The sequence below is a fragment of the Mirounga leonina genome, unplaced genomic scaffold (genome assembly GCF_011800145.1).
Source record: "Mirounga leonina isolate KUSES-001 unplaced genomic scaffold, KU_Mleo_1.0 Mir_151, whole genome shotgun sequence".
Lineage (NCBI taxonomy): Eukaryota > Metazoa > Chordata > Mammalia > Carnivora > Phocidae > Mirounga > Mirounga leonina.
Window position 1 is genome coordinate 104,825,771 of NW_023270377.1, and position 18,362 is coordinate 104,844,132.

The 18,362-nt window shown below is 40.3% G+C and overlaps 1 protein-coding gene across 1 annotated transcript in view; it reads left to right on the plus strand.

Annotated features, from left to right (window-relative positions):
* Window positions 1-18,362, plus strand: part of CNTNAP5 (contactin associated protein family member 5) — a 632,291-nt gene that overhangs the window by 255,653 nt on the left and 358,276 nt on the right. The window contains exon 6 of the mRNA XM_035008223.1: window positions 3,239-3,503. Within this exon, the coding sequence (XP_034864114.1) occupies window positions 3,239-3,503 (265 nt within the window). The remainder of the gene's footprint in view (window positions 1-3,238; window positions 3,504-18,362) is intronic.

An 18,362-nucleotide genomic window follows, 5' to 3' on the forward strand; every position in this document is an offset into this window, starting at 1 on the left:
AATCTTGAATAAGTGTTGACTTTAATGAAGAAAACGTGCAGTGGAATAGGGGTCTGAGAAATGGAGCTTCCTTCTTGGCCGGCAGTGCGGTGGCGGTGGGGGAGATGGAATGAAAGTTGAATTAATAGATTGAAGGGGTATTTAGGGTAGAACATAGTCTGTAGACTTTTTGCCACTTTCTGTTTTGACAGCATCCTAAAGTAAATTGTCTTCTTGCATGCTGTTTCTAAATCATGGTGGGAACTCCCTCAAATGCTGCCTTGAGAAGGATTCTGAAGTCACAAATGATATTATTAAGAAAGATTAAATAATCTTCTGCTGATTTCAAAAGTAGCACTTTTGCATTTAGCCATTTTTTTTTTCTGTCTACTGGGGAGATGGGGGTGGGGGTGGATATCGATGTTTCTCAACACTGTGACATTTCTGCAAACAGCAAGTGTAGCTGAGATAGGATTAGAAGCAGAAATGGCAGCACAGCAGCTGTGTGATGGGGAGCTGAGCTGGAGACATTCACTTGCCAGGAGAGCTGGGTCAGATTTGTTGTGGAAAGCATTTCCCATCTACTCCTTTCTCTTCTCTCCTACTCGTTTGTCCTTGGACTTGCCATCAGAGAACATAGCAGGGGTATGTTTGAACAACAGGGAAGTTTCGATGGCTCAGGCAGCTGCTCCAGGGAAGGATAGCAGAGGACAGTGTGAATGGAGGTGGAGAATGGACTGGAGGAGCATGACCTGCAGTGAACCAGGGGCACCCCAATGATTTCAGTGGTGTCCTTCTCCCCAATGAGGAAAAGTGTTGATTACCACACATGGCTTTACCTTAACCAGGGAGAATCCCTGAGGCATTGATCTGAATTTCTTGCTACCAGAATCTAGCCAGGACACTTGAATGACCTTCAAGGGATGCTGATTCCCCTTGCCTATTTCCTAAATACCTGAGGTCCATTAGACATTCAGTGGATGGTGCAAGTCTGAGGAAGGGGTCTCCCAGACCTCTCAGATATGAGTGAATTACTCATATAAGGGGAGAATCTCAGTTTCTGTAGACCCCCACCTCCCATGGCTACCGATCCAGAGAACACCCAAACACTGGGTTGAGCTAATCATTGGATTTTAAATCAGTGGGGAAATGAGGCATTTTTATGACCTCCTACTCTTCTGCGTACAGCCTCATCACTACCTCCCAACCATTCCACCTTCTGCACAGCCTCAAACTTGGGGTACAGCTTTGCTCTGGCAAATTTGTTAGGAGGTGATACTGACCTGAGAAAAAGAAAAAAAAAAAAAACAAAGTCGAAGAATAGTTACTATCTCTGGACTTTGCTGTAAGAACATTTGTGATTTTACTTCTTCCAAAAGACAGCTCTGCCTCAGTTAATCTGCCATTAGTGAGGATATTTTCATTCTTGAAAAGAAGCCCACCAGAATCCTTTTAAGATTTTATTTATTTATTTGAAAGTCAGAGAGAGAGAGAGAGAGAGAGAGAGAGAGAGAGCTAGCACGAGTTGGGTGAGGGGCAGAGGGAAAGGGAAGATCAGGACTCAAGCAGAAGTCAGACACTTAGCCAACTGAGCCCCCCATGTACCCTAGAAATTTTTTAAATGCAAATTAGAACAACAATGGATATCATGAACAAATGGACAGAATTTTTAGAATGGTGTTACCTGGTGCAGAGGAGGGATGTGTCAGAGATGGTGACTAAAAGGAAAGTCTTCCATGTCTGACAAACAGAAGTTTGTATCGCATTGGCACTGCTAACGAGGCACATGACTTTTGTTAAGCTACTTACCTTCTGTAAGCCTAGTCTGTGAACTATTTAAATGGATGCAGTGTTACTATGCAGAATACATGAGGTATGTTTGTGAGTGCTTAGCCTACTGCCAGGCGCGGTGGGGCAGTATGAACCGTAGACAATTTCTTAATGGATATTGAGAGCCTTGCCCTTTGACACATTAATTAACTTCTGGGGATCTAACCCAAAGAAGAGGAAACATCTAAACAATTACAACATGATTAATGCAAGCATACACTCCTAGCAGCATGGTTGATGAGTGAACCATCAAAAATGTGCTATTGGTTTAAGTTTGTTTGGAGATTGCTATTTGTTTTCAGAAATGCAGGACTATCATTAACAGACATGGTTGGGACCTAGGGATGTTTTTCCAAACTATAAGGATTTTGTAGTTGAACAATCAACCTGCTCCAGTACTGGGAGCTGTACTAGGTATATGACCTCCCTATCTGGACACATGAGTAGAAAATTTGAATTCAGGCAGCCAGTCAAGCCAGGGCGTTCCCCCCTGGAAAACTTGGACCAGTTTCCCCTCACTTATGCAAAGAATACTATTCTTCCTTATCTACTGATTCTAGTTGATGCACATTTAATATTCCCCACCTCTAGTCTTCCCATCTGCCCCTCCCTCCACTCTTTATGCTACTGAAAATCGTCTTCAGTAGCTTAAAACCTGACCGTGTCACCTTATTGTTTCTAAATTTGGATGATAACTTCAGCAAACATAACGGGGCTTTTAAACTCTACCTCTACTCATCTTTTTGGTCTCACCTCCATCATGGCCCCTAGCCCTCCCTGCATCACTTAATGTTCAGAAATGACAAGTTCCCCATAATTCCCAGGAATCCAGTTTTGCTAATTTCTCTAAATCTTTGCATACAACATGCCACTTGCTGAAAAGTCTAGCCAGGCACACTCACAACTCTCTTTCACCGCTTCCTTCCAGGAAAGCATCATCTCCCTTGTGAAACCTTTACTTGTTTAGTTCTTTCTTCTACCAGGCTCCCCTGGGAGCTTGTGTCTATCTCTCTTGTAACACCTTCCAAGCCATAACAAAGTTTTTTCATGTGGATCCCTTTAAACTTTATCCCATGCTTGGCCCATAGTGATTTGCAGTACATATTTATCAAATGCATGAATGCACTTATTTTCATACCCATTCCTTAGAAAATGTTGATGCTTCCCATCCCACCCCCCTACCCCAACTGGGGTCTCCGATGGCCTTCTCGTGGATAAGAGTGTGATCCATAAAACAGGAATAGAAACAGTTTCACAGGCATATCTGAACAAAGCTGACATTTTTTTTTTTTCCTTTAAGCTCTTGTAGCTGCATGTAGATGTAGAATGATCCTGAAATTAAGGTCAGCTCCAGGTGGTTGTTTATATCAGCTGTCAGATTGCAGAATAAAAAATGGCTTTTATATGTTTGATTTTTATTGTTTTCCAGGGCAATGTCACTTTTTCCTGCTCCGAACCACAAATTGTTCCCATCACATTTGTCAACTCCAGCAGCAGTTATTTGCTGCTGCCCGGCACCCCCCAAATTGATGGGCTCTCAGTGAGTTTCCAGTTTCGAACATGGAACAAGGATGGTCTGCTTCTGTCCACAGAGCTGTCTGAGGGCTCGGGGACCCTGCTGCTGAGCCTGGAGGGTGGAACCGTGAGACTCGTGATTCAGAAAATGACCGAACGCACAGCTGAAATCCTCACAGGTACCATCTTCTGACAACTGTTAGGTCGGTTTCTTGTTCAGCCAAGTCAACCCACATTTGAGATTCCAACTAAAACGTGCAGAATCCAGCTCTCAGGGTTGTGGGATGACCCAGTATTCACTAATTTACTCTAAGTCTGAAGAGGCCACTTTCATAAATATATAATTTTAATATATATATTATTTATTTGAGAGTGGGGGTGGAGTAGAGGGGAGGGGCAGAGGGAGAAGCAGGCTCACCGCCAGGTAGGGAGCCTGACTCAATGCGTGGGCTCGATCCCAGGACCCTGAGATCATGACCTGAGCAGAAGGAAGACACTTAACTAACTGACAACCCAGGTGCCCTGAGACGACTTAAAACAAACGAACAAACAAACAAACAAAAACCACTGAATTCAGACATATCTATGAAACTTTGACAAGTCTCTTAATTTCCTTATTCCTCAGCAGACTTGTTTGAGAAGTGGCAATAAGAATTCCTACCTAAATATAACATAATATAGACCACTTTCTGAACATGTTGCTGCATCTCGACAGACATGGCGTGTATTATATGGAATCTTCATCATGCTCGTTCAAGGAAGGTATTTTATAGGTACTTTATAGATGAGGAAGTGAAGAGTCATGGAAGCTAAGTAACTTCCAAGAGCACATGTTAATAAGTGATGAACAACAATTTCATACTGAATTTGTCTGGCTTCAAAGCCTATAGTTTCCCTGTATATCATACACACTTCTGTGGACATTTTACAACCACCAAATTTTATTTCAAGTGAAAATTAGTGAGTTTAAAGAAATACTTTTTAGGGGCACCTGGGTGGCTCAATTGGTTAAGTGTCTGCCTTTGGCTCTGGTCATGATCTCAGGGTCCTGGGATCCAGCCCCCTCCCTGCTCAGCAAGGAGTCCGCTTCTCCTTCTCCCTCTGACCCTCCTCCACCTTGTGCTCTCTTGTTTCCTCTCTGTCTCAAGTAAATAAACAAAAATATTTAAATTAAAAAAATATTTAAAGTATATTTTTAAGATATTAATTAAATACTGATGCATATGGCCTCTAGGTATGGCAAAACTTTTTAAACTGGTCCTCGAATAGCTAATTTTGGAAAGACTTTTATGACAATATACAGATTCTAATATGTAACAATACTACGGAACAGATTTATGAAGAAGTCATGTTTTTCAAAACTCTGACTCTTCCATGTGATATTTTTGTAACATGAGACAGTAGAACTTTCTCCCTCCTTTTCTGTTATCTGACTAATGCATCCTGTCCTTCCAGAAGTAGTACTTAGTCAACAAGTACTTACTGAGGTTAGACCATGTGCCAGGCATCATATTAGGGGCTGAGGCATGTCGCTAAGTCAACAAATCATTTGAAAAGCCTCCCTGGTTCTACAGTGTGAATCAAATACCCCTCCTCTGGACATCCTGGGCCAATATCCATCCTGCATAACACCACATCAGTTTTTCTTAAATGTCTTCCTTCTCCCACTGGACTGTGAGTTTTGTTATCCAAACAAATTAGAGAAAATTGATTTAAATAGTAAAGGGCATGACTTAATACCCAAGATCAGGTCAGACTCTGGGAGAGCCTCATATGCCACTTAGTGAACAAAAAGTCCATTGAATCCCTGGAATAGTAGGAGAGCCTGGGTCTGGAACTTAAGTTAAAAAGGTACCTCTTCTCCTTACTGTTCAATGACCCTGAATAAACTTCTTAACTTTTTCTCATATGTAAGTGAGAGTGTATTAGTTATTGATGGTCGTGTAACAAACTATAGCAAAATAGAGTGGTTGAAAATGTTTATCGTATCCTAGTTTATAAGAGTCAGGAATCCAGGGGCACCTTAACTGGGTACTTCTGGCTTCAATTAGGTTGTTGGTGGGGGATACTATCATCTCAAAGTTCAACTCTGGGCAAATCTACTTCCAAGCTAACCCATATGGCTGTTGGCAGGCCTCAGAAGATCCACTTCCAAGCTTATCCCATGGCCTATCCAGAAGGCTGCCTCATGAAATGATAGTGCTTTTATCCCAAAATGAGTGATTCAAGAAAGAAAAAGAACACTCAAGACAAAAGCCATAGTCTTTTTGTAACCTAACACCAGGTGTGGCATTCCATCCCTTTACCATGCTCTGTTCAGTAGTAGAAACAAGTAAATAAGTCTAGGCCCTGCTCAAACCAAGGGCATTATACAAAGCTGTGTATATTAGGAGTCATGGATCATAAGGGACGATCTCAGAGTTTGCCTAAAACATGAGATGGAAAAGATAAAAAAAAAAAGTTCTTACATCAGGAGACTGCCATGATGGTGATTAAATGAGATAATGTATCTAAAATCCTAAGCACAGTGTTGAGAAACTATTCAGCAAATTCTGTTCCCTTCCATACCGACTCAAGACCTATAGCTAGAAGGCACCTCACTCCACAAAGTCATAAAAGCTGGGTCAATTTGTGTATCACAGGACTTTTATAAAATTTATAAAATTTCCAGTAATGGAGGTGAGTTAATCACTTAGAAACACAATATTTTTCATGTTCAGAGTTATAAAGTTAGACTTCAGTCGTCCCTATTTGAAGAAGAAAAATGTGAGCTGGCACTAGGCTGTTTCTCTCTCTGATCGGCGAGATGTTTGAGTACAGAGACTTGTAGGCCTCAGGTCAATAATGCAGCTTTAATATAGGATAGGCCCTGGCGGCACTTCGCTCTAAAGCATCCAGGTGCTGCCTGTATTATTAAGCACATGTCAGTCCATTAACACACGTTTATGACTGAGAGGAGCTGGTATAAGCTACCACGTTGCCCAGCTGCAGAAGGGGAAAAAATCATCTGTTATTTCAGACCTGTCTCTCAAAAAATGAAACAAGTAAAAGGAAGTTTTAAAAATATGCTGACTGAGTTCCTGAAGTAGGTCTCACAAAACTCTTGCTTTATTCTTTCCCCAAGAAGAATTTTTGAATTTTGGAAAATTTGAACTTCTCTCATTTTTTCTTTGAAATGGAACGATGCTTTGTGTCTGTTGGAATTTTCCTACCTGCGGAGGGTGGGGGAGACAAGCAAAACAAACAACAAACAAACAAAAAGTCAAACACAAAGAGTTTTCTTGTTCCTTACATTTCTGAGGAAACTTCTTTTTTTTTTTTTTAAGATTTATTTATTTATTTGAGAGAGCGAGAAAGTACATGAGAGGGGGGAGGGTTAGAGGGAGAAGCAGGCTCCTCGCCGAGCAGGGAGCCCGATGCGGAACTCGATCCAGGGGCTCCAGGATCATGACCTGAGCCGAAGGCAGTCGCTCAACCAACTGAGCCACCCAGGCGCCCAAGGAAACTTATTTTCAAAGCACTTGAGATCTTAGTGGCTTTATAAGGGATGACAGCCCCATACAAAAAAGTAGGAGGTAATGGCCATTGTCCTGATGATGTTTGAGACTCAGTGGGGCTACCCTTGACACACAGTACATCATGGAAAACAGAGAGTAACACACCGCATTTTGTTAGTGGGACAGAGAATCCAGATATTTAAAGATTAATTGAAGACCAGTTCAGGTGTTTCTAACATCTTGGGTCTAAAAGAAAAAGTAACCCCCATGGAAATGGAAGTGCAGAGATGCCTGGCACATTCACGTGTATTTCCAGAACTTTGTACAGTGTGCATAGCTTTTTGCTCTAGAGGTCAGGGACAGAAGTGCAAACTAAATGCATCCTCAAAGTAGAAAGCACCTGAATTCAGTTCTTCTAGGAGATGAAGTTTCCAGAAGATGAAAGACACCAGTGTAACCCTTCCCTTATATTTTTCTTTATTTGTTGTTTTCTTTACTTTTTGTTCAAGAAAGGAGATGTCCTTTCCTGAAAGCCTTATACTTGTGGAGATGAGGAAAAGTTGAGGACATCCTTTCACTGTAAGTGATGTGAGAGTAGAATCGCCAGTCATTGGAGTTCTCTTGCAGGTCAGACATTGTGTCAGGGCCTCCTCATACAATACTGCAGGGAAAAAAATAATACATGAAACTTATGAAGTGGTCATAATTTTACCAACACACATAGGATAAAACTGGTAACCAAAAAATTAAGTTAAAGTGACCAAGGCGGTGTTCAATCTCAGGTCTTTCTTTTGGATTCCCAAGTTCATGGTCTTTATACTGGAACTTGCTGCCACCCATATTCATATTTTATATTGTAGTTCAAATGTGAGGGAACTTTAGAAAAAAGATTTACAACTATGTTCAAAAGGCTGTTAAGGTAAATAGCTATCTATTGTCTAAATTTAGTTCTTCCCAGAACATTTTATTTGGTGGCCCCATTGACAGATTCTTGGGTTAGGTGGGATTTACACAAGATGGCGAGTCTATTGTCTTTAAGACTTCTTATATATTTTAGCTAAGTTTGCTTGTATAATATTATAAAATAAATAATCCATATCTATATATCAATAAACACACACACACACACCTGAGTATTCATTAAGTATACAAGACGTAAATGTTTAGTGCCAATTCCTTAGTAAGATTATCATCCAAGAACTAAGGATAGTAAGCAGCATGAAGTACTACTAAGAGTCTATCTGCTTCCAAAGACTTTGCCCTGTATTATACAGCCTTTCCCATTCTGATCACCTCATGTTCCAAACCCCACATGGAAATCTTAGGGCTCCTCTGGAACAGAGAGAGTACCTTCAAGGTGTCCTGCTACACAGTGAGTCTTGTCATTTCTCCTTTCAGGAATCAGAAAAAGATACATAGGCAAATCTTAAATAAATGAAGAAACACCTGGACTTTCTACTTCATGCATTATAAGCTCTCAGTTCTTTACTACACTTCATGAGGTGCTGTGTGTCACAGGGACTACTCCATCTCTCAAGTCCACACCACTGAGCAGTAGATACTCTGTTCTATTTTTTAATGTCGGAAATGGGTGTCATTTTAAAGACTCTTAGAGAGATGTTGAGAATGGAGATTGATATTGTCTAAACTCATCTGAATTACTAAGAAAACAGGGAACTGTATAAAGTAAAGAATACCACCTGGTCTGTTTCTTTAGAGAATCAGGGAGAAACATTTTGAAGTTTGTGTGAAACATTAAATAATCTAGAGAAAAAGCTGGCATCACTATAATTATTTTTTTAAAGATTTTATTTATTTATTTGAGACAGAGAGAATGAGAGAGAGAGAGCACATGAGAAAGGGGAGGGTCAGAGGCAGAAACAGGCTCCCTGCCAAGCAGGGAACCCGATGCGGGACTCGATCCAGGGACTCCAGGATCATGACCTGAGCCGAAGGCAGTCGCTTAACCAACTGAGCCACCCAGGCGCCCCACTATAATTATTTTAAATGTGATCTGAAATTTCAATGTTATTTTTATTTTTCTGATGGGAGAATGCCAGGAATGAAAATGGAAGAAAGAGGTCTGGGGGCTTTAGTCATTAAAGTTTGAAATCTGCTTTTTCTACTGTGATGCTTCTCAAAGTGTTAACTCCCCACTGAAAAGTGAGCCTGGGCAAAGAGCTTGAACTCCGGCTTTGGCATTCAGGGCTCTGGCTTACCTGGGCTCTGCATAAATGAGGAATGTGAGTAACTCTTGTTGTTAGACCTCATTGTCCTGTTCTGCTAAAGGAGAAAGTTGGTGTAAAATTAGTAAAATCCCTTCTAGTCCTTTATATGAGTTCCTGAAGAACAAGTGGTCAACCACTTTCCTTATAATCTTCAAGGAAATCATCAACCCAAGAGTCTTCTTTTGAAAATAGGGTAAAAGGCCTTCAATGGGGGTATGCAGGGCCAAGTCCCCTGTCAGAGATTATGTTTCTCAACTCCCAAAATTGTGGTACATTTTGTGAAGTAAGAAAGGTGAACTTTGGGGTGCCTGGGTGGTTCAGTCAGTTATGATCTCAGAGTCCTGGGATCGAGCTCCATGTCCAGCTCCCTGCTCAGCAGGGAGCCTGCTTCTCCCTCTCCTCTCCGCTTGTGCTCTCTCTCAGTATCTCTGTCTCTTTCTCTCAAATAAATAAATAAAATCTTTAAAAAATGTGAACTTAGCCTTTGTCATAAAATGATTTTTGTGAAGGAGACTTGAATGTCCCAGAAAGGTCATGCATGTGACTCTCAGTGACATGTATAGTTAAGAGCCAAAGATCCCAGTATGAGAAGTTGTTTTTTGGGGAGAACCTTCTTTAAACTGAACTAGAATAGAATGTGTGTGTGTGTGTGTGTGTGTGTGTTGGTAAGGGGGTGATCAGAATGTATAGGGTCTTCAAACTGTGTTAAGGGTGGAACAGTTGCAGGTACTAGATCTTTTACAGGTAGAGAGGAAGCAAGACAGAGACATGACAAAAATCTTTGAATATGTGATAGGCTTTCTTATAGTCGAAGTTTTTCTATGTTTACAACACTGTAGAAAGTAGAACAAGCACAAGTAAAGTCAAATGGCATAAGGGCCACTTTTGATTTTCCATTAGAGGAATAATCTATCCAGAGCTTCCGTTGGTATCACTAGAGGGATCAAACTCAGAGTGCAGTTTTCGGGATTAAGGAATGAGTAAAACCTGGGAGATGGAAGAGGAAGTCTCCAAGTTGAGAGGTGTCAACCTAACAGCTGGGCACCACTGAATGATTACAAGTTGGAAAACGGAAACTAAAAAACAGTCCACAGGCACAGAACAGAATTCTTGGGCAAGAATAAAAATAACAAGCAACGATCCAGAAATCAACCAGGTGCCATTGAAATATCTTCAGTTAAGGCCAAGAGCTTGTTGAAGAGGTACTTCCAGCTTACCCCATTTAATTCCTAGATCCTAGCAATTGTGTTCATCATATTTCCTTGACCACCTTATAACTTTCAGTAATTCTCTATATTGGGTTGAATAGGAAGAATTCTAGAAAGGGCATTCCAAAAATACCAATTAAGCGATCCATTCTAATCAGCTATCCTTTTTCCATACTTAGGAGACTTTTGTGACTGAAGATAAGATGAAATTCTAGTGGTATAACCTTAGGTCAGCAACCATGATGGATGTTTATATGATCATTATTTTTTTTAAGATTTTATTTATTTATTTGAGAGAGAGAATGAGAGACAGAGAGCACGAGAGGGAAGAGGGTCAGAGGGAGAAGCAGACCCCCCGCTGAGCAGGGAGCCCGATGCGGGACTCGATCCCGGGACTCCAGGATCATGACCTGAGCCGAAGGCAGTCGCTTAACCGACTGAGCCACCCAGGCGCCCCTATATGATCATTATTTAACATTGACTGTTTAAATAAGTCCTAGAACTATGGTCAACACCATCCCACTTATCTTTCAGAATGCATCTCAATTGATGTTTTCTCAAGAAACCTTCCCAAAGTCAGCCAGATGCCCCATCACCCAGCCTTCTAGTTCTTCTCCTATGTAGTATTTGCCCTAAGGATGTGTGTATGTGTGTGCATTAGTTTGCTGCGACTACCAAAAGCAAACACCAGACTTAGGGATTTATTTTCATATAGTTCATGAGGTCTAATATTCTCTCCTTATAAGGACACTAGTCATATTGGATACGAGCCCATTCATATAACCTCAGTTTACCTCCATTATCTTTTTAAAGGTCCTTGTCTCCAAATACAGACTTATTCTCAGGTACTGAAAGTAAGGACCTCAGCCTATGAAATTTGGGGAGCACCATTCAGTCTGTAACAATGTATATCAATCATGAGTCTATTAATTGGTTGTTCATTGTTCCCCTGACCACCACAGTGTAAAGTTTCATGGGAACAAGAACACTGACTTGCTCATCGCTATTTGCCCAAGGCCTAGTATAGCACCTTGCTTATAACAGGTTTTCAATAACTATTTGCCCAATGTATAAGCAACTGCCTAAGTGAATAAACCAGTAAGTCAACCTCCAAAATAATTCAGAAGGATGTAATTTTAACAGTGAAAGAAGAGTTAACAGTGATTTTTTTAACAAACATTCATGTTACCACAATTATATGCTGCATAATGTGTCAAAACCAGGGATGAACTACACTCAGGGGAAGTACTAATTAGATAAAGGCCAGTGGAACTCCCAGAGGCCAGAGATGGCTGGGAGAACTGCATCATGCAGGATTGAAGTACTCACCCTAACTAATATTTGCGGCCAGATGGTTTTAGGCTACAGCCCTGCAATTAACAGAGCTGCTCCCCAAATATTGCCCTTTTTCATATAAGCCGTTTGTATCTAGCCACCATCTGCACATCAAGTAAACATGATAACTTTGTGAACTTCATCTTCTGCCTCAATTAAGTTGTCATTAATGCCTCCGTATTTCAGCTAAGATAATGTTAATGAGAAAATCCCATTAGCAAGGGCAAATACATAAATAGCCAGAGGGCTATGACTGTCACAACAAGCTGTCTACTGAGCACAGAGTTCAAGTTTCAGAAGACAGAAATATGATGAGGCGTTCTGTTTTATGGGAAACTGAGAAATGCAATTGCCTGAGCTTCAAGCTTTCCTGCAAAGGTTGGAAATGTTTACCAAAACAGTGATCTCTTGGGCATCTGCAGCTTTTTCAAGTCTGAGTAATGACAGTGGGGTCATTTTATTACTTAACTTACTCTTCCTTCTTCCACCACTCATTCAAAAGAGGAACTGAGGGAGCTAGACTTTTATTACTACATCAGAAAACTCTCATAGTCAAACTTGATCTCACTTCCTTTGCTCTTTCCTATTTTCTGCTTTGATAATTCTCTCATATAATTCACTTTGCCTCCATTTAATTCAGGAAGGTTGGCTCTATACTCAGACTTGAGGATGGAGGCATTGCCCACCAGGAGCTCATAGGCACAGTTGGAAGGGATGGTCTTGAAACATTTGTAATGCAAGAAGACACATGCTCAGGATAGTAGGGGAGCATAGAGGAGAGGAACCTGGATGAGTGAGAAAGGAACGACTGTCTAGGGGCAGGGGCAACACAGCTTGGTTTTGAAGAATGGGTAGAATTTGGTCAAACAAAGAGGGAAGGAAAGGATATTCCAATCAGAAGAGAGAAGTAGGAGATTTAGAAGTGTAAGAATCCACAGGTGACTCAGGATGACTGGGTCACAGAGGGCAAAGGAGGACAGAACATAAAGCAGCATTCTGGCAGGGGCATCAGAGTTTGGGCTGTATCCTGAAGTTGATAGAGAAATATCTGTCTCTGGAGCTCAGCTCAATTTTTACCATGTTGAATTTTGAGCTGAGCATTCAGGCCTATATCAAGGAAACAAGGGGATAACCATCAACCACAAATCCATCACATTTCCTCTCTGACTCTAGTGGATGGCAAATCCAGATGTTTTCCTTGCATACCCTGACCAAGGGTTTTCAGGATCCAGGTTACCCTGACATATGCACCAGACTTTAACAACTAGGAAAGGTTTAACCTGTGATTTATGGCCCATGCACCAGGGAGACCCTGCTACTGACACTTGGCAGTGGAGATTCAGCTGGTGAGATGCTCAATCAATCAATGATCATTTGGAGAGGACAGGATGCTGCCCTGTTGATGCTGAGGGGTATATCAAAACAGGACTCAGATTCTGACCCCCAGGAACTTGTAATCTCATCAGGGAGATGAGACTTGCAGTGATGCATTGTTAATTAATGGTAAAAAGCAGTAAATTATATGAAGTAAATCCAAAGATCACACAGCAGATGTTATAGGAATTTGGAAGGAGAAATGACTATATTGGTCTGGTCAAGATCAACCTGCTTTGTTCATTTCTTGATTTATTAACTGATGCACTCAATCATTCGGCACTTGTTATATGCCCTGCACTGTGCTGATAGAAAGTCTAGTGACTATGATAGAAAGTAAAAAAAAAAAAAAAAAAGTATGCTTCCTAAGGCACCTGGGTGGCTCATTTGGTTAAGTGTCTGACTCTTGATTTTGGCTCAGTTCATGATCTCAGGCCCCTGAGATCGAGCCTCTTGTCAGGCTCCGTGCTCAGTTGGGATTCTCTCTCTCTCCCTCTGCTCCTCCTCCTGCTCTCTCTCTCTCAAATGAATGAATGAATGAATGAATGAATGAATGAATGAATGAATGAATAAATAATTCTTTAAAAAAATTATGCTTCCTGTCTCTACAGTTGAGGAGAAGAAGCTCTAGGACAAATGCTGGGTATGGGAGGATAGGGAGATTGGCTTGGATATTGGAGAGCTGGGAGTAGAGGCACCGATTAGGTAAGTGAATTCACTTGGAGCATAATGAATGCACTAGCCTAACTACAGTAGGGAATTTGTGTAGGAATATTGGGAAATGGGATTTAGAGGACAGATGGAGACTTGATTATAGAATCCATACAGTTAAGATTGCTAAGCAGTTGGAGATTTGTTCTCTGGACTCCATGACCCACTAGAAGGACATTTGCTGTGAGGTGCTACTTAGTTCAATCTAGCAAGCTGTCCTGTACCAGAAAGAAGTCAGAGGCTGGGAAAAGAGGGAGACCATCTTAAACATTCCCAGCTATAGTGATAAAGGATGGAATAAAAGCTGGAGAAAGAATTTGAAGAAAAATGTGAATTCTATCTACTGCATAGGGAAGGGTTAATAAAATTTCATAATTGATGGATAAACGGTACCCAAGAAAAGCAGAACTCAGGATCTAAACCGTAGAATAATGTTACTAATGATTGTAATATGCTCGTTTACGATGTGATTGACATTTTAAGACTGCTTTATTCAATTATTTATGTATTCACCACTTTGTTCTCACAAAAATTGAAACTACCTTTGAACTATTAAGTAAAGGTAGACATGACAGGATGTGGAAAAAAATAGCTGAATTGGGTTTTCTGGAAAAGATAAAGCCTAGAAACTTCCAAGTCAAGCCAGGCAATTCTGTCTTTTTTTTACAGATGAGGAAGCAGGTTTAGAGAGATTAAGAAACCTGTCTAAATTCCTAGAAATTATAAGTGGCAGGGCCTTGAGAAAGGGGTAAAGGGCGAATAAAGGTATCACAGACATCCGTGACAAGTTATTTCCAGGGTTGGAAATAGAGTCTTTGGGGATTCTGCTCTGGCCTGGGCGGAATCTCTGCATGCTGACATATGGCTGTAACAGTTCATGCTTAGAAGTCCTGGGACAGTCCCTCTGTTTCAAAGGTTCTGTATTCAAACCATCAAGATAGACACTGAAATAAGATGAAATCTAAAATGCAAATACCTGTTAGGTATTTAAGAACAAGAGAAATACAGAAAGAAAATGGGGGTGAGAGAGAGCACCAAGGCTCTGCAGCCTCCAAAATTATTTAACATGTCACTCTCAACCAATGGAGATTCCCCATTTGCCCACCCCAGGCTCCCATCCCCCTACACTCACCCAAGGGACTTTTGTTAGTAACTGGAGACAATTTTGGTGCTGGGAGTGGGGGGCTGTTACTGGTTCTAGTGAGTTAGGGGTGCTGCTAAACATCCCACACAAGAGGCATAGTGCATAATACCCTACCCCCATCAAAGAATTATCTGATCCAAATTATCCAGTGTCAGTGTTGAGGGACTCTGTTTCAAGGAAAATCTTACTTCTATAAAAATGTTTAGGTCTTTCAGGATATTACTTAACTGCTCTGAAAATCAGTTCCAACAAATGTGAACTGTAAGTTGCTGTAAAGTTCTCATTACAAAAAATATTTAAAAAGACATATTAAGGGGCCCCTGGGTGGTATAGTAGTTTAAGCATCCAATACTTGGTTTTGATTCAGGTCAGGATCTCAGAGTCCTGAGATCAAGCCCTGTGACTGGCTCCTCCATGCTCAGCAAGGAGTCTGCTTGAAATTCTCTCTCTCCCTCTGTCCCTCCCTCCCTCTTTCTTTCTCTTTCTCAAATAAATAAATAAATCTTAAAAAAAAAGACATGTTAAATGCTCAATAACATTATTTATCTGGAAAAATAAAATCAAAGTAATTATGATTAGCTAGAATTCCAAGTTAGATCTAAGTGGACATTCTAAGTTGAATTGTATTTTAATTCTTAGAAGCTAGAAGATCCACAAAAGGCCAGGACCAAAGTTTCAACTCTGTATTATCAAAATGGAAGTTTCCTTGTGAGAAGATGAGCCGGTATAGCCACTTTGAAAACACTCTGGCAGTTCTTCCAAAGATGAGCTATGGAGTTACATATGATCCAGCACTTCTACTCTGAGATGTACACCTAAGAAAATTGAAAGCTTAGTTCTACACAGAAATTTGCACACATGTTCACAGAAGCATTATTTATAATACCTCCAAACTGGAAATTACCCAGATGTACATCAACTGGTGAATGGATAAATAAAATGGGATCTAGCCATACAATGGAGTATCATTCAGATATAAAAATATCCTGATACAAGCTACAGTGCAGGATGAACTTTGAAAATGTGCTAAGTGAAAGAAGCCAATCACAAAAGGGAGCCTAGTGTATGATTTCATGTATAGGAAGTTCCCAGGACAGGGAAATCCATACAGACAGAAAGCAGACTAGTGGTTGACTAAGGCAGGAGGTGAGGGGGTGAGGAGATTAGGGAGGTTATGGCTACATGTTACAGCATTTCTTTTGGGGATGATGAAATGCTTTAAAATTAAGTGTGTTGATGGTTGCCTAACTCTGTGAATATACTAAAAACAATTAAATTGTGCATTTTAGATAAACAAATTTCATGGTATATGAATTTTATCTCAATTGAGCTGTTCCAAAAATATAAATAATGAAACACAAATTTGAATTCAATGGCAGAAAATAGAGTTTTGCAGAAGTTATTGGCCATCAGTTCCTGGAGCAAGGCAGGGCTGGCTTTGGAGGGGTGGAGAGCAAAAGCTCAGCCTGGGTCCCCGACACCACCCCTTCAATTCTGGCTCCAACTCTAGTAGCCACGTGAACCTAGGCAGCTCTCTTAGTTTTCGTTTTAGCATCTATAGCATGAGGATAATAAAACTTGGCCTCTTGGACCATTTTAAGAGTTAGGAATTATACATTTAAAATGTCTGGCACATCGCAGATATTTGGGATAGAATGAAAATATTTCTTATCCTTTATCTCAACTTAAACAGTTTGTTAGTCTTAAAAAAATAATCATAAAAGTTGTACATTTTGCTTTTAGAAACTGAAAATTCAACTACTCTCTATAAGAAAAAAAAAAAAACAAAAAAAAACCTAATCATTCCAGGTCATTCTAGTATTTTCTATTTGTAATAATTTTTAACAAAACGGAAACGATAACCACATATACTATTTAGTCTGAGATTTTCCACTTATCAAGATGTCATTTGCATTCTTGGACATTATAATTTTTAATGACTATATTACATTTCATATTATTAAATATACCATGTTTGATTTAGCTAACCTGGAAATATTGGGGGTTGTGAAATTTTGCTCTTAGAAATAATGGCATCATGAACTCTTTTCACTGTAAATCTTGGCTGCAGCTCTTGTACTATTTTAGGATTAATTCTTCAGAATAAAATTTATGGGAAATGAGGTATGATATTTTTAGGGCCTTATGTTTTGTTTTGTTTTTTGATGTTGTTTGGTATTTTGCCTTCTAGAAAGAAGCACAAAATTATGTTGCCTACAACAATATATGAAGTTGCCTGTTTCCCTCTTTATCCACTAACTTGGTATATTGGTTTTTATTCTTTGTCTGGGAGGTGACAAATATTATTTGACATCACTTATAGGTCAGAAAATTTATATTTGTCATCATCCAACAATCTTTCCAGAAACCAAATCCCACATTTTAAGCCTGGGCTCCTAAACCTTATGAATGTCTAGAACTCCAAAGTGGCCCTAATTACATCATTCTACCACCAGGGGCTTTTGCCCATCAGGTGTTCCTGGCCTCAGAGCTAGTGCTTCCCCATTCTCTCCACTGAAAACTTCTGTTGTTTCAGAACTTTTTTGTCTCAGGGAGGTTTTCCCCTAATTTCTGAATAATTAATAGCACTTAAACCTTTACCATTAAAAAGAGAATTATTAGAAACTAAACCTTGAAGAATTTCTAGTGCTGTTATTTTGTATATATTTTATATCTATATCTATCTATATATCTATATCCATATCTATGTATATCTATCATCTATCTATCTGTCTTTCTATCGTCTATCTTTCTATCTATAGCTATTAACAGAATGAAGTGGGAAGGAGGACCCAAGCAGAAAGCAGATTTTTAGAAGGAAATATGTCATTTTGCTTGCCTTGGAATCTGTTCCCAGCTCAGCTCCTCTAAAGCCAGCCTTGTTTTTCCCAGCTTCTTTTCTTCCTCTTTGGAAACCTCAAATGGTGTACTTGTTAACTCAGGCTGCACAAGGGACTCTCTGGGGATCTTTGAAACTTCCAAGGTCTGGGGCTACCCTGAAGCCTGCCTTAATTAACCTGGTGTGAGGCCCAGGGACTTGTCTTTTCAGAAGCTCCCCAGGTGCACCCTTTGTGTGGTCAGCATCAGGAACTATTGCCCTAATAGTTTTCTTCAGAAGAGTGAAGATTTCACACGGGTTCCCCCTTCAGGGACTCAGGACCATGGAGGAAAAGACAAAAAAGATCAAACCAAAAGGAAAAGCAGACCAGAAAAGAAAAAGAAAGAAAAAAAAAAAAGAAAGAAAAGAAAAAAGGAAAAAGAAAACTAAGCAAACTCTCATTAATAACAATGTAAAGAGAGCGACTAGATAGTGAGGTGGAAAGGGGAGGGGACCCAGAATTAGAACACAAAGGCCAGTGCTCTGGCCCTGCCACTCACGTGGATCAGACTTCTTCCTTTAGGCCACTTTCATCTGTAAAAGGAGGAGAGGGTCTATCTCTGATTAGGTGCAACTCTCCCCTTGGCCTCCGTTTCCTTCTTTACTTTAGCCCTGATGCTTAGCAGGGCGCTGGGCCCTTAGGGGCTATTTTTTAAATCCTCT